The sequence below is a fragment of the Macrobrachium rosenbergii genome, chromosome 50, assembly GCF_040412425.1.
Source record: "Macrobrachium rosenbergii isolate ZJJX-2024 chromosome 50, ASM4041242v1, whole genome shotgun sequence".
Classification (NCBI taxonomy): Eukaryota; Metazoa; Arthropoda; class Malacostraca; order Decapoda; family Palaemonidae; genus Macrobrachium; species Macrobrachium rosenbergii.
Genome location: NC_089790.1, coordinates 4,789,492 through 4,813,615, shown reverse-complemented (window position 1 = coordinate 4,813,615; position 24,124 = coordinate 4,789,492). Strand labels below are relative to the sequence as shown.

At 33.8% G+C, this 24,124-nt stretch overlaps 1 protein-coding gene across 2 annotated transcripts; it reads right to left on the bottom strand.

Annotated features, from left to right (window-relative positions):
* Nucleotides 1-25: 25 nt before the first annotated feature.
* ValRS (Valyl-tRNA synthetase) lies at nt 26-22,482 on the bottom strand. Of its 2 annotated transcripts, XM_067093445.1 has the most exons (21): nt 21,980-22,344; nt 20,390-20,539; nt 19,832-19,956; nt 19,500-19,664; nt 17,758-17,959; nt 17,087-17,277; nt 16,692-16,914; nt 16,357-16,502; nt 15,041-15,248; nt 13,785-13,955; nt 13,525-13,646; nt 12,371-12,479; nt 11,961-12,111; nt 11,713-11,855; nt 9,209-9,529; nt 6,950-7,102; nt 6,562-6,768; nt 4,446-4,563; nt 3,702-3,868; nt 2,797-2,907; nt 26-249 (listed from the first exon to the last, which is right to left on the bottom strand). In XM_067093445.1, exons 1-21 carry the CDS (start codon nt 22,175-22,177, stop codon nt 139-141), a joined length of 3,492 nt encoding a protein of 1,163 aa, XP_066949546.1. In that variant the 5' UTR covers nt 22,178-22,344; the 3' UTR covers nt 26-138. The 2 variants fall into 2 exon arrangements, with proteins under 2 accessions (XP_066949546.1, XP_066949547.1); XM_067093446.1 differs by lacking the exon at nt 9,209-9,529 and having other exon boundaries at nt 21,980-22,482.
* Between the last annotated feature and the right edge of the window lie 1,642 nt (nt 22,483-24,124).

Genomic DNA, 24,124 nt, shown 5'->3' with positions numbered 1-24,124 from the left:
TTGTGAGTTGGGAAGAAAAAATTCATTTAGTATTTTTAATTTATTAATAAAAATACCCTAGTAAAATTTACCAGGATGCTAATAACAATGTATAAAGAATTGAAATTCATGAGGAACCATGAAAAACAATTTTTCCTTTCAGTCTGTCTCCATAGCTTCTAATTTTTTAATGGCATCTCTATTTTGTTCAAGCTCTGCCTCTAAATCAAGCTTTTTGGACACATTCCTCGAACGAATTTCTTCAGGCACCTGGAAAGTAAGAAATATTAATTTATATTCTTGATTTATAATTTAAAACACATTCTATTTGCCTATAAAAAACTCTTCAGGCACCTGGAAAGTAAGAAATATTAATTTATATTCTTGATTTATAATTTAAAACATTTTATTTGCCTATAAAAAACTATCAATTTTTGACTGCCATGTAATGTATTAATGTTTTTACATTTATCCAAAATTTATACTTTTCCCTGCCAGACTTTAGATGCTTATCAGTATTCCAACAATATTTTATGAAATCTCCTGCACATTAGGACAAGTTCGTTTCTTTACTTGTTAAACCATCCAATGGGTGAATGGATGACTACAATTATCAACTAGTATTGCATGAATGGTTTTGTTTTGCTATCCCTGAGCAAAGCAACAGACAACATATTTCTCCTTTGAAATAATGCTCCCAGTCATTTAAAGACCATGGAAGAATGTTTTAAGAACATTAAGACTTCCAGTGATGGATAATGAGGAAAGCAGTCAAGTGCTAAACTTCAAAATCTATGATGTGCCCTACTACATTACTGGTACTCATGTCAAAACTGAAGATGTCTCTGTTGAACGCTGTGTGGAGAAAAATTCCACAGTGTTCAACAGAGACATCTTCAGTTTGACATGAGTACCAGTAATGTAGTAGGGCACATCCTAGATTTTGAAGTTTAGCACTTGACTGCTTTCCTCATTATCCATCAATGGAAGTCTTAATGTTCTTAAAACATTCTTCCATGGTCTTTAAATGACTGGGAGCATTATTTCAAAGGAGAAATATGTTGTCTGTTGCTTTGCTCAGGGGTAGCAAAACAAAACCATTCATGCAATACTAGTTGATAATTGTAGTCATCCATTCACCCATTGGATGGTTTAACAAGTAAAGAACGAACTTGTCCTAATGTGTAGGAGATTTCATAAAATATTGTTGGAATACTGATAACATCTAAAGTCTGGCAGGGAAAAGCATAAATTTTGGATAAATGTAAAAACATTAATACATTACATGGCAGTCAAAAATTGATAGTTTTTTATAGGCAAATACAATTTGTTTTAAATTGTAAATGGAATATTAGAGTTTAGGCCAAAGGCAAATGAGAGTAGGTAGGTCTGAAAGGTGTAACAGGAGGAAAACCTCGCAGTTGCACTATGAAATAATTGCAAGGAGAGGGTGGGTAGTAAAATGGAAGAAACATAATATGAATGGAGGTACAGTAAAAGGAATGAAAGGGGTTGCAGCTAGGGGCCGAAAAGACGCTGCAAAGAACCTTTAGTAATGCCTAGAGTGCACCCTTTGCGGTGCACTGACAGCACTACCCCCTTATAGTACTGAATCCATTCTTTGGCCAAGAGCATAACACTGCTGCACAAGGCAAAGTTTGAGGACACAAACAAGAGAGGATGTGGCCAATCTACTTGGGAAAACACACAAGTGAAAGACCAATGAGGAGTTGATGGACAGTTCTGATAAACAAGACAAACTCCCAAGGTGCATGATATATTTTGATATGGTCTTAACCAATATTTGAAAATTCTTCACCCACTAATATAGCAAGGCAGTGAAGCACTATTTGCTGGCAAAACAAAGATTGCCATTAATGAAGTACACAGAAACAGATGAAAATATCTAAAATCACCCATTACAAGTTCAATTTGAATATGTACAAACCTCCAAGCATATAAGCAAAATGAAAGATTTTGCAAAAATTAGCATACAATAATGAGAGGAAAAATTAGAGCATAAAGTCACTTCCTACCAACAAAGTAGCACGAGAAGGGAGATTCTTACCCACTAGGCACCAAAGGCCCAAGCAAGCTGCCAACTAGCCAGCAGACAATCTTCTAACCCTTAACTTTATTTAGAAATGGAGTACCTTGGATTTGCAATGACTCACTAATTGGGCAACACTATAAATGATGGGTTTGTGCAAAAAACCTATTAAGAAAAATGTACAAGACTTGGTTTTAAATTCTGAAAGATTTGTTGACTAACTTCTGAGATATATGCCTTGCAAATGAAATAGCAGTGGTGGTATTCAGAGACTATTGATATTATTTCAAGTTTAAAATGACTTGTATACAGCACTTGTATACAGCTTGTCCAAAGGATTTTTTCTTAAAAGCAGGGCAGATTTTAAGAAGAACAGCAATGTGGAAAGGGGAATGGATAAAAATTAAGCCAGAAAGCAATACAGATAAGTACCAATGTGCTGCTCATGGCACTCTGTAAGCATTACCTCCTAATGGGGTCAGTGGCTATGGAGAAACTAATAAAATTCAGATCCTTCACATCTGGGTATGTGATAAAAAGCAACTGGATACCAAAGTGGTAAATAAGTAAATTAAATTATGCCATACTGTGGGCCAAAAACTATACACAAGACCAAATAGGATCTCAGTCAGATAGAGTACAATATAAAATATAAAAACTTGCATGTTTCAACTGTGACAATGTGAATGATGATGCCTACTAAGCTATTGTCCACTTAATACAATGGTAAGGTAAGAAAGGAACTGAAACAGACTTGAATAAAATACCTTATCATAATCAGCCTTAGCCATTTCTGCCATTAGTGACTGCAGCTTCTCCTCAGCATTGTCTATCTTTTTCTGGATCTTGTCTTGACAGCTACTCAAGTTAACCAAACCCTGTAAAAAGTTAAAAACGGGATTATTTCAAGTTGAAAAAAATTCATAGTAAATGGTGAAATTGGTTTCAAGTTAACCCTTGAACTGTTAAATATGTATAGGCTACATATGTTGCATGCAATTAATTACATGTATATGGACCATAGTCATTTTAACAGCATTAGGTATGTATACTGTATATAAAATTAATTCTTCCCATGGTCCTTTCAATCATTATAGGCCTTCCTCTCTATGCCTATAATGGTCTTGTGAATCATTACCAAGTACCATAACAATGTCTTCCCAGCCTCCTTTTCACCCCATTTTCCTCACTGCCTTTCTGCAATGCACTTATAAGACAGTTTGAGAAAGAGAGGAATAGAACAGACACAAACGAAAAGGAAGACATAAAAATAAAAAAGGCAAATAGTGAATAAAAAAAAATGATTGGTATTGGAATAAGACACTACTAATGAGACATAACTGAAGAAAATAAAATCAGAAAAACCTTCCTATATCAGAATGCAAGTCAAGTCCCAGACTGAAAGGAATATGTATTAGCTTTCTATATCTATGTAAGTGTGTAAAAAAATGCCTATCCAGAAATACAGTCAATAGGCTTTTAGTGATATCTAAACATGTTTGCTTATTACTACTACTCATAGACAGTCCAGGTATCGAGAATATTTCCCAATGTGCATTAAACTGACCACTGTGGGAAGGGAGAATGTTTACCACTGGTAACAGTTCAAAGGAAAAAACACATGGCCAGATTATTTTCTCGTAAGTTTAATAAAAAACAGAATGCATCCTACCTGAAGCTTCATCCAGGCAACAGTGTCAGCATTAACAGGAGTAGGAACTGAACCTTTGGGCTTGTCAGTGGAAATGGAGATGTTAGATGCAACAGACAGGGTTGCAATCTCTTCTATTAAGGATTCCAAAGTATCCCTGTATTCTGCATTGCCAGACTGAAGAGTTACTGAAATAAGGTAAATAACATTTCTAGTTAATCATTCACAACTATTGTGTAAGACCCTATGCTTAATTTTTCTTAATCTTTTAATCTAGCAACAAGTTTTATAATAGATAAGAAGTTATAATTATAATGCAGGGGAAATTTTTAAATGTACAGTATAAACAATATAGTTTATGCTATGGTTCAAGAACTTTTATCCCAAACCTTTGGTTAACTGAGTTATATGAAAGTTGGTCTGATGAACAGGCACTAGAATTGTTTGGTGCTTTCTTCAAGATTTGAACATAATATAACCATAGCAGCAAAAAGTATAAAATTAACTTTCTCTACACCTTCAAAATAAAAGAAATATTTTTTGCAGGCATCAATACTTACAATGAACTACTTTGGCCTTCTCATTCAACAAGCTTGAATATCCCCATTCCCATTAACCTTCTCATATCTTACACACCCACCTCAGATTTATTTTAAGAACTTTCCTTCACATAATAGTGCAAAACAATTTCTAGTTTATTTGACATGACAAGGCTAAAGAAATAATAAATTTCCTAAAAATACTGAATTACAGTGAAATACTTACTTTCAACTTTAGTTTTATGTGGGATGTCATACTTGGCTTTAGCAGATCTGACTTCACCGATGACTTTTTGACCAAATTTAAATTTCTCATCAACTTCTTCATTATAGAAGATATCATACTGAAAATGAAAAATAAAAGTAATGATTAGTAACCATTTACAAAATTTATTCTCTGCCAACACAAAATTAAAACTAGATGGTCACTGGTGTGGTTCAAGTATTTTTCTTTTTTTCATAACCAAATAACTAAAAGTTGGAAAAAAATATATGAATTCTTAAATTTACACTACCAAATTCTTGCTAAGCATGTATCAACAAAATGCTCATACCAGTAATCAGCACTGGCTACACCAGATACTGGGTGTAGGAAGTACCAAGCATACTGCCTTCTCTGGGTGCCCATTACGGCAAAAGAAAGCACTCGAGTAGTACCAAGCATGGACTGCACCCTGTGCATGAATGGCCACCATCAGGCACAAGCTGCCTTGGACAGAGCTCTGGTTTTATTGAACACAAGCACCATCCACCTCCAAGACAGCATTTGCTGGATAAGACAATGGGTGCTTTTGTACACTGGAAACTTGGTACTAGACACAGGCCAAGCCTCACACATACTACAACAGGGAAGAGCTGCAGCTGTACCGGACATGAGGTACATTGGGCCCTGACATACAAAGCACCTATGTCACGCCATTTATGGTGCCTACCAGGCACAAGTGGTGTATGGGAGTTACAGTGAGAAGTATTCTTTTAGATCATTTCAATCATAACAGAAGTTGTTCCACTGCCCACAAAGTCCAAGCAACAAGCTGGTCAGTCCTGTACATGCAAATCCTGTCACAGGTCCCACATCTGACAACTGTTCCTCATCCCTTCACATCACATATCCAAACTATCTTTGAGATTTAGACTTTTATCCAGCCTCTTGATTTTTTTGGTTTACAATCATTAGAGTGTTTTCAATATGACAGTTAGTGATGAGAGGAAAGGATAAAGGAAGACCACAAGCTAGAAGGTATGATCTTGATAACTAAACAATAAAAATAAGGGATTAAAGGAACACCAAAACTGCAGAAGCTGGCAAAGAAAATCTAAGACAACGGTATACTGTGATGACAATACAGTATGAAAGGAAAACATCTAATAAAAAAAAAAAAGGAAATGCCTAAATGGGAGCAGCAATGTATCTTATTTCATCATAAATGTTGGACTGATCAATACTTGTACTAAAAGATTGAAAAGAATTGATCACATATTAAATATACTGACAACACTTGATAACGAGACAAAATCATTAATAACTGCAGTATATGCATTGGTAAGTTTTATAAAGATTTCCATGCTATGGCAAAAAAAATTTACAGCAATGTCAATACAGTACTTGAGTCTAACTGATATTAACATCACTGGCTGATGGCTTGCCTGATTAGTTAAAGTTCAGATGTTAAAAAAAAAAAAAAAAAAAAAAAAAAACTTGAAACTATTTTATCAAGGTATTAAAAATATCAGTAGTGACTGAATACCTACAGGAAAATCTGAAGTGTTTGCAGAGATTTTAATTATACAAGACTATATCCAAATATTCATTAAAACAAAGAAACACATGCCAAAAACTCTTAATTCAATTAAATAACATCCATAAGTCAGGGGAATTGTTTCACCTGTTAATTTACACACTGTTAACTGCTACAACACTTACTACAGCCTGTAATTTTGGCTGCCAGTAAGTAACCATAGCCAATATCAATGAAAGGTATAGTGACCAGTGGAAGCTCTTGCTGCTCACCATCCACAAGAGGTTGCAATCCAAATGCACAAGCCAATTAAATGCACAATAATATTCACAGAGGATACTGATTGTTAGCTCTTAAAAAAAAATTTTTTCAATCACAATACTTTGGTTTGTTAATATGAGCTGAAAAGCATCAAAAAGACAATTAAGACACAATTAAATACGTAATATTGCCACTCAATATAGGGGTGTAATCACAACTAGTGAAAATATATACAGTAGTCAGTATACCAAATCAAGTGGTGCAGTTTACACTGTTGTACTTGCATCTCCTTTACTGTCTCTCCTCTCAAATGGAAAAATGCAAACTTTGTAAAGACATTACCTCTTCTGGTTCTGGGTATGGAGTAACACAAATAGATGGTGGCTGACTGGAGGTGCGTGGTGGAAGTCGCTGGAACAGTTCTTCAGACAAGAAAGGCATAAATGGTGAGATAAGTGTCAATCCAACATACAATGCTGTGTACAGAACATTACGGCACAATGCCTTTGCTTCCTCATTTTTAGAGTACATCACTGGTTTTATGCATTCCTAAGAAAGAGATACAAATTATAAGTACTTATGAGGCACTATGAAATAAACCAATCAATTTCAGTCTTGGAAAACTATTGTAATTTATACAACAGGTATTTGTAAATTAATTCTTTCAATGGATAAGAATAAGAATTACAATAAATACAAAAAAAATGGTTCAGTGCCATATAAATCTTACAAGATAAACGTCACAAATCTGGTACCACCACAGGTTGTACAAAGCTGTAGTAGCTCTTGGAAAGTTGAACTCTTCAAACCCAGCATTACATTCCCTAACAGCAACAGCAAGTTGACTCAACATCCATCTGTCTACCATACTTAGCTGACCTTCCTGTTACATAGAAAATATGGTTAATTTACTCAATCACTTTGACACAAAGTATAAAATCAATATATCCAACGAATTAAAAAGAAAGGCTCAAAATGCACATACAATATATACAAAAAAATTTAAAAATGGCAAAAATATCTAATCTAATACACTCTGAAATTAAAGCATTACTAAATAAGGAAAATACATAAAACATGCTATCTGGCATCTCTGACCAAATTAATTTAAAAGAAACCAAGGGTAACTCACACAATAAATAATTTTTATATGATACGTTCTCAGAAATTTACCATGAAATCATGCCAATACTACTTTAGGACCCTGCTGCACGTTTTTTACAATACTAACATAAAACTAAAAACTATAACTGGACCATGACAGCATTCTCTGACACACAAGTGCTTCCTAATTCTAAGCATTATAGGAGCCAAACCAAAACTTTAGGGGCATTAAAAAAATGTTTATAAAAATCAATGGTACTGGATCACCAAAGATTTGATCTCACTGTGAGATGACAGGAGCCTTTTCTATCAAAGATTGCTAATTTTCTTTTTTATTGTGGAAGACTGCTTCTAGTACATAAATTAAACAATTCACTGCTGATGAGCACAAAACCACTAAACTAAATTAGTATTAGCTAAAGCAAAAGGCAATAAAATATTTTCAAATACAAAACAAATAGGCTTAGTAATGCTGTTTAAAATTATTAAAATTATCCTCAAACTCAATTCTGGATACATACCAATTATAAACTCTTGTACATACTCTAATGTCATTACTGTATTACAATTCAGAATAACACTGGTTGTTGTATTTGTTCAACAGTTGCTGATGAACTATATTTTTATGACAATTTTTTTTTACAAAACCCACAAATATTCTCAGGTTCACCAGTCTTTTGTCTGACACCCACAAAAAGTCTCACTACACATGCAACTTGTGATCCTCAGGTACACATCAGCCAATGATAAAATCTAAAAATTAAATATAATTTTTTTTTTTGCAAGCAATTTTATGTTGGCCTCATATCCAAAAGTGTCTCCCTTTCCAAGTATGTAACTCTATCAAGTACCCTTACTACTGACAACTGGTTATTCTCTTGTTTAGTCTGAACCAGATGCAGCTTGGATGGGTATGGAGGAGAGCCAATTAGTATTATGTAAAGTAATGGGTTTGTAAGTAAAAAAAAAAAAAAAAAAAAAAGTTAAAAAATTTGATTTGTTTTTATATGTCCTTTGCTTTACAGCAGCCCAAGGTGGATGATCTTGTTACTCAAAAATGATTAGACAATTCTAAATAATGAATCACGACACAAAATGGGTCTTGTTAGTGAGATTATAAGTTGTACTCCTATTGCATGAGAGGGAAAACAATCACAGATAACTGCTCATCATTCTTATGCGGCATATTAGCAGATACCATAGATATCTTTGTCTAAAGTCAAGACAATGCTTGATATGAATGAGGATGATGTACCTGGATGCCAAACTTAATTGGAATTGTGTGGACCTAAACAAAACAGTTGCAGGGCAGTAAGTTTCATGAGATGACCTATAACCTTCAGCAGTAAGTAGGAAGGAATGACAAGCCTCATTGTTTGGTGAATGTGGTAATGAGAGAGAGAGAGAGATAGAGAGGGTTCCTTAAGTACTATACAATGAAAATGATACTTGTTTCATGTAATGCACAGAGCAGGTTTCACAAGTTACTTTTATAATTTTAATCTGTAAAATGATCCATTTCTTAATTTGAAAACTACTTGGTCCCTCTGCAAACAATTTGAGGTTTAATTTTGTCATGCAAGCCAAATTATTGAAATAAACAGGTGAGGGATATATGCCTCAAAGGAAGGTACTAATACTAAATAAAATAAATATCCAGAAAACAATATGTTATAAGCTCACTTTCAAGGAAGGAGTAAGATAATGAGAAGTATTATATATTGCTGCATGAATTAAGCATAACTAATGTGCTAGTCTAATTACAAAAATGCACAAATAACTCATTTACAAGACATAATAAATAGATATATGTCAATAGGCAGAAACGATAATTTCCACTCACAAAAGCTCAAAAAGTGCACATATCACCCAAGAGCAGGCTTACCTTCCCTAACTGTGTAGAAGAGGTTGGGAGAGCATTATCAACAGAACCTGGAAGCGCATTTCTTTCAGCACTTGTAAAACTGGACATGTGACAGTACCATCTCAGAATGTGCGGATATTCTGAGAGAGGGGCTTGTGATTTTCCTAATCTTTCAAGGACACAAAGGTCTGCTTTTGTTGGAATGTATCCACTTATGTAACTAAACTGTTCTAATAAACTGTTAAGTTCTGTTAAACTATTTGAAAATTTTTCTAAGTCACATATGTTGTTGTTCGATGATGTCGAAGTTGGGTGAGATTTCCCTGTTGAGGCAGCCTGAACCTATTAAGTAGCAGCTGTCAGATACTTTATTGATCAGACATTCAAGTACACATACATTAAAAATGAAAGCACTGGTGTGCTCAACTAATCCAAGATAGACAAACACAATACAAAAACAATGACTGAATCATAGTTTTGTCCTATTCTTGAATAACAACACATTAGTCAAATTTCAAATATTTTAAATATTTTAAAATGGAAACTTCAAACTTTTTATACAACAAAATTTACTTTTTCAAACAGACCCATCACTTTTATGAAGGTCTTATTCACAGAGTTCGAATGTCTCAGACACTACTACTGTAAACATGCACTAAATGGATTCTTGGGTAGAGAGAAGTTAAGTGCCTAACTTTCATGTATTATAGAATTTTAGCTTGAAGACAGTTGGCTGACAAAAGGGCACTTGTTATCTTTGTGATGGGTTTGCATGAAAAAACTGAATCTTAAAAAAACAAATAAAAAAAAATTAATAAATACTTTTGGCTTTTAAAATCAGCAATTTCAATAACAACACAACTAATCTCCATTAATGGCAGCCAAAAGTCAAATAATTGTGGGTGCAATAACAATTATGAGCTTCAAATAAGGCTCTTTTTACATTTATATCTGTCACTTTAGAAAAGACTATAGAAAACAATGTTACTTCAAACTATTTGTAATAACGTTATAAAAAAATACTGTTTATCCAGTTAGGTGGCTGAAATAACTAAACAAAATGTGTACACAGTGATGACTTACATAATTTGAGAGCAGTTTTTCTCAAGACCTTAATTAAGCTACTGATGTCTTGGGGCAATTAGAGATAATGCAAATAATATTTCTAAACACATTTCAAAAAAGAACTATCCTTTGTAGGACTTGGGAAAAGAATATAATACACTCAATTTTCTTAAAGCATACTGCAAGTACCCCTGAAAACTAGCTCTTAAAGGAGTAAAGTATGAAAAAGGAGACAGAGTGAACTGTGCTCCCTTCAAGAAGCAATACTACTTGACCAGCAGATACCAAAGGACTAACAAAGTAAAAGTCCTGATGTTTATGTGACAGGTATTTCACAAAACTTTACAAAAGTTGTACAAGACCTCCATAAAACAAAATTCAGAACAGCTTCTACTTTCATGTTCCTCCTCAGAAATTATGCTGTTAACTTCTGCAAACAAACCTGGCTTCTTCGAGTTTTAGACAATAAATACAGACCCTTCTCTAAGAAGACCATAAAACTTTTACGCTGCTTACCAGGGGCTGTACCACATCTCTTTAAGACATGTTTACCACTTATTATATTACGATGACATCCTACTGATAAGAAAATATGTATCTAGCTAGATTAACACCTACCACTTGGTTCCTGATGAATTAGTAGAACCTAATTATACACACCATAACACAAACAATCCACAACAGGGTGACTCTTATCTTGTAAAAACAACACTACCCAACAGAATGGGTAAAGCAAACAAACAAACCACCTAGCTAAGAGAAAATAATGAATTTGGATGTTAAAATTAAGAGTTGTATTTAAAATAGTTGCCAATACCAACACTTGGGAAAAGCAGAAGAGAGCCTGAATAAAAATGTATAAATGCTAAAAAATTAGAGAAAAAGTTAATGAGTACAAATCCTTTGAAACTTGGACCAGCACTGACAGGGAGTGCTTGTGCTGAAAACACATAAGGGATTGACTTGCTCTTCATCATTCAAAGTCTCTTTTGGAGTGTTAACTGCACAGATAGGGTCAACTAAACTGATGGAATCTGTGTTAACAAAAATATGGTATTTTCATAAAATTCTTTAAAAAACAAGTGAAATAGAGCACAATGTTTATCCACAATAAGGAATAGATTTGGGGAATTAAAACTTCTTCAATGTCTTCATGAATTACGCCTTCCCCTACCTATGATCTATCTGCTAAACATCAATTAAAGTGCTACTCTGTTTTGCTATGCAACTTGAGTGACACCAGCAGATTCCAATTTAGTGTCTAGGACTCAGACCTTATCATCCTATTTAAACCTTTCATTACAAAGTAATCATGGTACTCAAAGCTCACACTGATACTGTCCCTCAGCATTTCAAGAATACAATAATCAGCCATGCTGAAAAACTTGAATAACATCTGTAAAAAAGCAGCTGAAAATTTTCTTTTGTTCAACAAACTAAAATTGAGTTCATTAACTAACCTTATCTTTCAAGTGCTGAAGGGATTCATATGGTTTGAAGTCATTGCCAAGATTCATCATGGCAAACTTAGTTGCATTCCACAGCTTATTGCAGAAATTCCTATACCCATTGACACGAAGGACATCCAAGTTTATATCCCGGCCTTTAAAATAGAGGAAGACAAATGTCAAACAATGTGTTTTTTTATTTAAGAAATAAACATTTTAAAGTACCAACTACTATGTTCACCTGCAATGAAAAAACATACCTTGAGAAGTGTATGCGCAAAGAGCAAATCTAAGGGCATCAGTGCCACATTCAGGGATACCCTGAGGATAGTCCCGTCTCTGACCCTCTTTAGCTTTGGCAATCTCACGAGGATCTAAGTTAGTGTTTGCCTCCAGCTGTTTATTCAATTCCTGAGAAAAACAGTAAAAAAAAACTTGTATAGTAATCAAAAAAGAATATTTACACCAAAGAACTAAATAAGATGGATATTCCAACAATTTGACTGTAGTAATAAAGACATTGTAATAAAAATATCAGAAATGTCTAAAAGCTTGATATGAAAATATAAAATAATACTACCCTATCTATACAATGTCAGGTCTACTACAACCTTAATTCACTGCAAGAACTTTCAGAAAATATTTAACACACAAATATGCACATACTCACTTCAATTGTTATACCATTGATAACATCCAATGGATCAATTACATTTCCCAGTGATTTGCTCATCTTCCTTCCATGGGCGTCTCGAACCATAGCATGAAGATACACTTGCCTAAAAATATAAACTCAGATAAAATGTTGGGTAAAGATATGAGAGCAAAACTTGGATTTTCAAACAAAAGCTTTTCAACAGCTGTCTAATATTTACATCTGGTGTAAAGATGCTTCCTATTTCTAAATTATAGAAAAACACAAACAAATAAAATATTTTGGCGATTAATTTCATTTCATTTTCAACTGAGCACTGATTTCATGCTAAAACATATTCCCTCTAGACAAAACTAATTTTTCAGTATAAACCATTACTTTTAAAACAGCTTATTTCACATATCATGTAACCCACATTGGTATTATCTGCTGTCATGCTACATAATCTGGCCGACAAGCAGTACACTGCAAGCTTATTGTAGAGAGATGTTAACAGGTTTACTAGAGGGGTTCTGTCACTTGCAATATTGTCCATGTTCACAACAACACTCACACAGGAGGATCTGTAAATTTCTGTTGAGGAGTTGATGATTACATTTCAAGATCCCAAATGAATCAAGGCATGATCAAAATACTGTGCTTCTTTGCTACCATGAACATTCCCAAGGCCATCCAAAACAATAAGTTTAAATGGGTGCTTCCCTGATTCCTTACTGACAACAATAATGATGTTGGAAATGGCCCCAAACATTTCCCCTTCTAAGAATGTCACAAGAGCTTGCATGCATAAAAAAAAATTATCTTCGGTTCCATGGCAGTAATATATTAATGGTCATCTCTAAGGAGTTGCTGAAGTGTTTTATTAACTTGAACATCCCTTCATCTAAAAACTTCTTGGCCAATTATGCTACTTTCCAGCCAAGATAACACTGTATTGTGCATAACAGTAAAATACAAAACTCAGTCACTTGTTTCAACTAACAGGTTACAAACATATTAGTAAATTGCATTTTTAACTTTGAAGGGTGATATTTTCCATTTTTTATAAGCACCATGTTATTCAATAGACAGAACTAGAGGAAAGTTTAGGGCACAAAAATTCAAAGCAATGAGTCTGGCTAACAGGGAAGACCTTTCTGATTTTGATGAAAAATGAACATGAAACTTACTTAAAAGGTAACTTTCCAAGAAGCTTTTGTCCGAAGAAGACCATTCTTGCAACCCAAAAGAAGAGAATGTCATGTCCAGTCTCTAGGAGTGTGTTGGGATAAAAGTGCTCCATGTCCTTTGTCTGTAAATAAATTACAGCATAAATAAACATTCAATTATCTGTGATGGCATATTACCAAAACATACGACAGACAAGAAAAATAGTAACTTCAGGTGATATACTCATATACAGGTATTGAAAATGCCTCACAACACAAACCTTGTTTGGCCAGTTAAACACAGAGAATGGGAACAGTCCAGAGCTGAACCATGTATCCAAGACATCAGGATCCTGACTCAGAATAATCTTATCTCCTGCCACATTAAGTTCCTTAGCTGCTTTCTGTCGAGCCTCTTCTTCTGTTCGACCACTTACCCAGAACTCACTGTCCTGTAATAAAATTTTTATGGAATATTTAAAATGAAATAATACAATATTAACAAGATGGAATCACAGTACATTTAAAAATTTTAAAACATGAAAAAGTTTTTTTTGTAAAACAATCTTTTCATACAAACTCATCAATCACATAAATACTTTAACAGTAGTCTTGCAAACCCACAGATAATCGTTCACAAAAAAAAAGTACTTGTACATCATTGTTGACACCTGGACCCTCAAGATATCCACCAACTCCATGTTTTGTAAGATCTGCAAGACCAACAAAGTTATGAGGTGAACACTTGCATATGATTATGATAATTAGCCATGCATCATGTTGCTGAATGTCAGATTGGTTGCAAAGATGTGATGAATTCAGGAAAGCTTTCAAAAGCTGTTTGATTTCAGGAACCAAGGTGCTTAGACTCTCAAAAATGGTTTCCTTAAGAAGCTGATGAAGCCAAAAGAGCACAGTTATTTATTTCAGTTTCACTGTGATAAGAGTCAAAGCAAGATGATTAACGGGTGAGACCATGGGGAAAAAATTATGGGAGACTACTTCTATAAAAGATGTGACCAAATTAACAGAGAATGGCATATAAAGATAGGGATGCATTTGATTTCTATAACAAAATCATAATTTTTTCAAACACAACATGACACTCATTCCTGCCCATGACATCTCCGGAGGCGTATTATGTCCTGTAGCAAGAGGCAACTCAAACATCATGAGAGTACCTTTTAGTGAACAAAACATTAAGCCTTGAGCTATTCAAGAACAAGAATAAGGCTTATTTATGTTTGCTGGAGCTGCTCAAAAACAAACCATTCCTGATTGTAGGATTCAAAGTCAAAATCCTCTGTTGTAAGAACACCATTATGAAATACAAAACAAACTTTACAGCCAATGAGGAATGAGGATGTTGTAGGCCTTTGAAAATAATTTTGGAATTTTTTAAAATAAGCTTTATGTCCTGTAAGATTTGCATTGTTCTTATGAAATTTTGTAAATCTACAAATCAGAAACAGTTTATATAAAATGAAGTTTGGGAATAAAAATGGTGTACACTACACGTACACAGTAATTTACTTACTTCATAGCCAGGAACAGGACCATCTTTAAGAGACACTAGGTATGCTGGGATTCTGTGCCCCCACCACAGCTGTCGTGAGATGCACCAGTCACGCATTTCTTCCATCCAGTGGTACCAAGTTTTTTCATGCATCTTTGGAATTATTTCTAGTTCACCAGTCTTTACTGCTTGAACTGCTTTTTCTGCCATGTCTAAGCACTTGACATACCTAGAGAATATAGCACATGTTAAAAATGAAAAAATGCAAGCTTTACTTTTCTAATGTGAGGCAAGAATAAAATCACCTCAGTTTACTTATCTGAAAAAAATCTGTAATTAATGGAATGGCTTCCCTTTACTTGATCACCATAAACTTTTATGAAAAAAAGCTCAGTCTAACAAAGTGATATTCAATTCTTAAATTTTTCTGATTCATATTTCTTACTATTTTTGAAGTCTGCAATAAACCATTAAAAATTTATGGAACTCTCACAATATTACATGAAAATATGTTAACTATAAAATATCTTATGAATTATATACATTTTTTGATGATAAATTTTTAACTGTAATTAATCATTACATGTATGCAATCTCTAAACCTCAATGATAAAACAAAAACCTCTTGACATGTACTTTCTTGGAGAAATTCTAATTACATTTCAGTAATATACTAAATGCTAGGGTCTATCAACAACAAATAATGAGGTAACTTTTCAACAAAATTTCTTTTGACAATCACATATCTCTACCAAAAATAGTACATTATTATCATACCTTTATATGATTCACGTTAATATTATTGTCATAGTACTTGTCAAACCTTTATTATTATCATTATTAAATACAATAGCTGGTCAAACAAAATTTAATTTGTATAGTTATTTCTGTGTGTCTTACAATTTTCTTTTATCAGCATTTAGCTGGTACATTAGATTTCCTACAATTATGTAACAATGTTTTATGGTTTTATTTACTCTAATGATTTGACTAGTGCTCTAACATTCACCCATTGAGAGTTGCAAAAGTGAATGAACTACGAGAGAAGGTACGCAGGTATTAATAACGGATGGGTGGTTTACAGTTAATGGGTGTGTGTTTGCATTGGCTGAGCAAAATTGGGCTAAAATTTTGCAGTACCCTAGTCTATGCTTCAATATTCACATTACAATACCGATACCTCATAGGAATCTGTATCACCTATTGAACCTACAGTATTGATACAGATGATTGAAGGATTACTGTATGAAAACCATTATCTTGCTTTGAAATCCCAAGTTCAAGTTGTAAAATTATGGGAACAGACCTTTAACCTGCAAAATATGAAATGTACTTACCACTGTGGCTTTATCATTGGCTCAATGATGTCTTTGGATCGGGAACAAATGGGGACAACCATAGGATTGTCTTTAGTTTCCACATATAATTCAGCATCTTTCAGAGCTTCAAGAACAGCCTTTCTTGCTTCAAACCTTTTCATTCCCTAAATTTAATAAAATAAGAAATGTCTCAAAACACAAAGAATAAAAACTTCATTCCAAATATCATCAAACCAATAACTTAATGATATGAGAGATGCTAACATTAACTTTTAAGGAATCACAATCTTGTAGAAAAATTTTTATTTAACTTTGAATGAAACTACCAATTTGAAGACTTAAATGAAACTTACTGTGAAATGCTTGTATCCCTCTTTGATGTACCCATCATCCGTAAATATGGTTACAAAAGGCAAATTATGCCTTTTGCCAACTTCATAATCATTGGGATCATGGGCAGGGGTGATCTTTACAGCACCAGTACCAAAGTCCATCTCTACAAATTCATCTTCAATTATAGGCAGCTTTCGATTGGTGAAGGGATGTACAAGCATCTTACCCTTTAGATGTTTATACCTTTACAAAAAAAAGGAAAGATCATCATTTTGTTTAATATTTAAAAATAAACAGGAAGAAAAAAATGCATTTCTATCCTCTTCCTTACACACTCCAGATAAAGTAATACCTTCATTAATAATCATAAATTATCTGAATTACTATTTCACTAAAATCTTCCCGAATCACGTACCTCTCATCCTTTGGATGTACAGCTACAGCTGTGTCACCTAACATAGTCTCAATACGAGTGGTGGCAACTGTTATGCGCTCTCCTGTCTTTTCTACTTCATATGAAAAGAGAATCAGAACTCCACATTCAACTTTTTCACTATAGCCTGGTACAGCTATTTCTGTCCTTCCTGGAAGCTCCTTCTTCTCCACCTAATGTAAGATTCCAACAATAGTCAATAATCCATAAATCTGGGCAACAAAATGTTACCTCACCTTATAATAAAATATTCTATATTCCTCGTTCTTCCATAAACAAAACCTGTTCTTATTTTGCTATTGTTGTATTTTGCTACCTATTTAAGGTCAAAGACTTATAATCCATTAAAAAATGCAGTAGTGGTAAATTTCAATTTTGATATTATGTAAATTATATTACTCTTCTAACTCAGCTTTCTAAAAATGCTTCATAAGCCCATGGTTAATCATAGTTTTACTATGAAATCTATCTGCTTTCTTAAATTTTTCCCATTTTCTTTCACAATGTAAAATAAGTGTTTGAAGCATTCAGTGATGTTATTCACTTCACAGGTTTGAGAGTTATACTCCTCCTCCTTATTTATACAACACAAATGGTGAGGTTTGTGTAATATAAATTTGATGAATGTACATAATCAAATACATCAACAATACCTCAATGTCAGAAATAGCAGACTTCAAAGTACAAGACCAGTTCACAAGGCGATTGGCTCTGTAAATGGTTCCATCTTCGTGCATTCTCACAAATGCTTCTTTTACAGCTTCTGCTGGTCCTGGGTCCATTGTGAAAGTGACACGATCCCAGTCTAAAGAAGACCCCATCTTCTCCAACTGATCATAAATGAAGTTACCTTTCCTATTGAAAAATAGATCAAAATTAACTAAGACCATGACTTAATTCACGATATTCTTATTTTAGGAGTGAAATAATCAACACAATAATGTAATGACAATACATTAATGTACTTAAAATAATTATTCAAGTAATATAACCATGCTTCATGATCAATAACATACACAGTACAAAGAATAACCACTCAAGTGAGACTTAGAAGTCCATAACCCCAGAAGATTTGGTCTCCTGTGAATGAATGACAAATGAATAAAGGTAAAATTAAAAGGATGAGGAAAACAGGAATGCAATAAATCTTCTCTCATTGAGCATAATGTCTCCAAAGTAAAATTTGGCAAAATTTCCAAATATCTGTATTCAGACTGTTCCACAATATCTTTATTCCTCTTGAAGGCTAGAAAAGTTGAGAGGGGCCAGATCTCATTCCTTCATCCTTAACTAGTTGGTAGCTTTGTCTTTGCATATAATAAAACATTTTGTTGCCTGTGCAAGACCAACACTGTAAGAAACGAGTAACTTTAGACAAAACAGAACTTTGTTGATTTTTGTCACTCATCCCATGGCTTCTCTTTCTCATTTCCTAACAAAATATTTTCTTTAAATATCAAGCTTTTCTTATAGTAAAAAAAGAGGAGGAACTAACACAGTGACTAATAATAAGAGAGTCACAAGATCATACAAGATCAAGAAGACAAAATATACATCACTTAAAAAGTTCCTACAGTATATTCATAACATTCAAATTTACACTTGTATGATGCAGAAAAATAACTTGGCTGCAATTGGAAAAGCAATCTTAAGAGGATAAGATGATGACTTTGGATAGGAAGCTTTTCAATCAAACATGCAATCAAACATTTATGGTCAATCTTATTTATATATAAAGAGATCACTGAATTACATACACCAAAGAAAAATGACAAAATTCAAGGACAGTTACCTGTATAAAGAGATCTCTGAATTAAACACACAAAAGAAAAATGACAAAATTCAAATCAACAGTGAAAAAATACTAGGATACTACTGGAAGCCCACCACCAGGAGAAAAGTTGAAAATAGAAACTAGATTTGACAAGGATGACATAACCAGAAAGGCCGAGTGAAAAATGAATCAAGATGAATTAAACTATACCAAAGTGCTCAAGAAAAGATTCTCGTACCTATCTTGACTGTCCACACAAACACAAAGAATGGGTAAACTATATCTACTACCTATCAACAGTTAAAGTTGAACATGAATGAACATGTTTTTCTTCTTTTTCTGTTTACAATGCATAATAACAAAAATGTTTGGGGACAATTAGACAGCAAAACGAGGGCTCTACTTGACTGACAGGTTTGGATAAAATAGCTTATATGAGAAAATAAAAATAAAAATAAACAATGAAAACAAAAATGATAACCACAAAACCTGTCTTCTCATAAGATGGTCATAAAAGATGTACTTTCTACCCTCTAATACATTATACAGTATACTTATGGTACTTAAAAAACAAGCCGTAAAATCAAAGATAAAATTCCAACAGGCCTCATCTTTACTCACTCAATCTTCCAATCCCAAACACGTTTGAGGAAAGCTTCACGGCCTAAATCATGTCGTGTTAGACCTTCTTCACGTTTAATTTTCTTTTCAACTACAACTTGTGTTGCAATACCTGCGTGGTCACAACCAGGTACCCATAATGCTGTTCGGCCCTTCATTCTATTCCTACAAAACAGGAAAGTTAACATCCACTGATAATCATCCAAGCTCAATAGAAGTTGTGGTAAGTACATTATTTACAACTAAATGTACAAACAAATTTTCAACACCAGTGATCATTCAAAGGTCTACATATTTATTCATGAAAAAAAAGTGTGTTATATAATGCATACCATCTACAAAGAGCATCTTCAACTGAATTAGTCAAAGCATGACCAAGATGCAATGTTCCTGTAACATTGGGAGGAGGAATAACCATGATGAACTGGCCCTTAGGGTTTGGCTCATCCAAATTTCTCTGCAGTTACAAAAAAAAAATATATAACTTTCTATTAATTACAGATCACATAAAGTACATAAATGAGGAATCTGCACCCCAAAACAATCTAACATACAATATTTGAACTGAAATATACTGTGTTAAACATACAAAAAATAAAAAGATATTTTGCCTTTTTCCTCAGTATACAAACCAGAGCGCCAATAATCTGTCAAAACATCATTTAGAAATAGTAAATATATGAAATGTCAACAAAATTTATTTCCATCTCAATAGCTAAGTTATGGGTCTACTTTCTCCATTTATGCCAGGAAAATGAGACTGGTTTAAGGTCTGTAATAGTACAGGAATAACAGCACAAGCTGAGTCATCAGGATATTTCTTTATTAAATAATGAGTAAGAATACAAACTGATTCAAACCAAAAATTATCTCAGCATGAAAAAACTTACCCCATACTCAGGCTTGAAGAAACCCGCTTTCTTCCACCAAGCATACCAAGCAGCTTCCACATACTTAGGACTATACTGGGCTGGAAGTTCAACTTCAACATTTTTCTTTTCTCCTTGAGGTGTCTGGATGTCGTAAGTTATCACCTTTTTCTGTTAAGAAAAAGTATATCATCATCCATCATGCCATTCAAATTCTATGAATGAGGAAAAATATATTGAAAAGGTCCAAACACTAAACTACAATCTCATCACAAAGGAGGCAGCACTGTTGTGTTCACTGACACTTCAGCAGACAGGAATGAGGTGGCAACAACCAGATACAAGATAAAAAAATCTGAACTGATAAAGTTATGTCAAATTTAGGACATATGTTAGAAAATACTGATTAAGAAATATATATGGTGAAACATAAGCATATCCCATTGTTTGTCACTGTTCAAGAGTTTGAAGGGAAACTGATGGTAATCAAATGATATTTCAAATCACCATATGCATGGAATTTAATACTGTATCTAAAAGTGGTCAGATGATGATGTTTTTGAGACTTTTCCCAGTCAAGTAAGTTGGGGAGGGGAGGTTATTTCCAGTATCTCTAAAACTATTAATTTGTTACCCTAATTGTTACCTGAAATACTCGGCACATTAAAAACATGACAATTATATTTTCAACTCCAGAATGCCATTATGCTTTAAAGTAAAAATTATCTCATTCTGATGATTTACCTTGTGATATATAAATTTTATACAATGCTGTAAGTGCAATCAACTTGTTTCCTATTTCCCCACCCTTAAAAACTGGTTTCGGTATTTCTAAGTAATAGCTCTGCACGGACTGCATGGGACGGTTCCATGAATACGAAAGTCATTAGGGAGCTGTATGTTCAAGAAGGGACTGGCTACAGAAATCTATTATAAAAGGAACCATACTAACCTAATGTAACCTAACCTAACCTAGGAGGCCGTGTTACTTAGCTGGGGGTTAGAACTTTTTACCAAAAGTTGTTTTACAGCACTGCGCATGCATGATAGCTTTCCATGGCCAGCATACAAAAACATAAACAAAAAATAATGGTAAACGCTTTATAAACCACAATACTACAGGAAAAGTTAATTTTAAAGGATATACTGATGACCTACTACTTAGATCTACTATATTAGATATATATATATATATATATATATATATATATATATATATATATATATATATATATATATATATATATATATATATATATATATATATATATATATATATATATATATATATATATATATATATATATATATATATATATATATAATATTTATTCACAACTAGGTTAATTTTTGGTTAGCCCAATATGGTAAGAAAAGCATAGCCCTAAAACAAGAAATAAAGGATTATATATAAAAATATATGGTTCGAGTATATGGCGAGAAATCACTGTTTAATTATCTTTGTACTACCCTAGTCTACAAAAATGGTAGGCCTGAGCTTGGCTTAGCCGATGGAAGTCCTAGGTCATGGAGGGGAAAGGCGGCTGGATACTATTACAAAAAATATCATATAATCAACGTGAAACAAAAAGTCGCAATAGCCTACTATACCTCTTCTACTTTCTTTGGTTTCTTTTCCTTTCCGGACTGGCCATCTGCTGTCTTTTTCTCGGCGGCCTTAGCTTGTTTCTCGGCAAATTTAGCCATCTTCGCAGCTTTCTTTGCTTCCTTTTCCAGCTGTTTGGCTGTCTTCGGTTTATCTCCGCCTTCTGCGTCACCTACCGCGTTCTGAACGTTGGAATCTGCCATTTTTTTCTACAAAATTATTGCAGAGTGCACGCTGGACCTGCTAAACGTCAAACAAGCCCGTCGGCAAAGGAATGAAGCACGAGCACTTTCGCCAGAATCAAAACAAATACTTCTTCTTCTTCTGACGAGCTATTCAGATTTTGTCTAGACTCCAACACTGAAATGTCACTTATCAACGATGCACTTTTTATATGTTGTAGGTCACTATTTTAAATCACGCAGTGTTTTATCTGTTAAATACCAAAGACACAATCTCAAAATATTGATAACTAGATGATGCAACAACGTTGTACTTCACGTCACACAGCTCATATCATTTGCTTACGCAATCCATGATCAGAGTCAGTAAAATTCCCATCAGAACTACCTTTAACTTCAATCCGTGGTTCTGTGGTCTTTCAGGTATATTGTGATTTTTTTTTTTACAGGGCAGTGTGGTCACAAGATTTAGTTCTTCCTTGGGGCTCTACTAAATGAACTTTTGTTTTTGTCAATTCGGTGTTAACAAGATTAAATCTCTTTGTGTATGCAATGTATCATCAAGTAACAACTTTAATATAGGACTGCATAACTATAAGATTTTCAAAATATGACATAATACAGTTTTAGTACATGTCTGTGTATGTCGCCCCCAAAAAAAAAAAAACATTGCCAACAGCTTATTAACGTTCTGTGATGGTACAAATAATTTTCTCTACATGGAACTCAGGATCTTGGAAAGTGGATGATTAATGATGATTTAAAATTCATTCAACTGAATATGCAAGCAGTCTAAGCCCTGTCCTATTATTTACGGTACCAACTTCACAGGTCAGTTTCCTCACTATTTGGCAACTCCTGTATATCACAGGATTCCAACCCAGAAGCCCTTAGTGTTTGTTTAATCGTTATTTCCACTATTATCAACTTGTTTGCAACAATTAGAGTGAAGTAACTTTTTATTTCATTACACACAGAAATACAAGAGATTCACAACTTTTTTTACATTAACACATCGTAACCTTTATAAGATTTACAACGTCTACATTTGCTTCCTAACAACCCATTTCCTCTGGTCAGCTACATCTATGGTTCCTCAGGAGCTACCTGGGGCCCACATACACCATTCACTCCTTGATTTTCCTTGGGGGAAATTATTTCTCTGGTACCAGCAGCTCTGAGATTGTAACACTTTGTATGTTTTTGAGGTTATAATCTTAAATATCCTCTTTCCTACCGACCTTCGGTTTTATGGCTCAAGTCCCTCAGCCATCCAGTCCTGGGAGAACTGCAGTCATTGGACATTCCTACCTTTTTCTATTTGCTGGTTCTCGTAACTGGGGAATCTTTAGATCCAGCAGTAACTGCAGTGCTTCTCCAATATGAAGGAGAAAGTTTCTGGAAACTTTCTGGTCGGTCCTTTGCCAACGGGAATTCTGCTTCGCCGCAAATCTCGCTGTCCTTTCGTTTTCTGATTTAAATCAGAACTCTAATCGTAAACCAAATACTAGTCTAGATTTCCGTTTTCACGAACAAATTTCTAATACCTAACTTCTCCCTCAATAAACATATATATATATATATATATATATATATATATATATATAAATATATATATATATATATATATATATATATATATATATATATATATATATATATATATATATATATATATATATATATGTATATTTGCAGCAAGAATTATACCCACACATAAACCTCAACCTCAAATTCAATATTCGTGTGAACCTGAGGCTTTCATTAGCTTCCAGAACCTATATTATAGTGTATTTCTTTATCTCTAATTTCCTGTTAGCCGCACTGATTACCAAATTCGAATTTCTTACGATAAAATGTCTGCATTGTATGTGTATGATGTCACAAGCGTTTGGACTATCAGATGAAAACTTGGAACTGAATTTAGGATATGGTACGGCACTCGGAGTTTAGGTCAGATGCTAACGA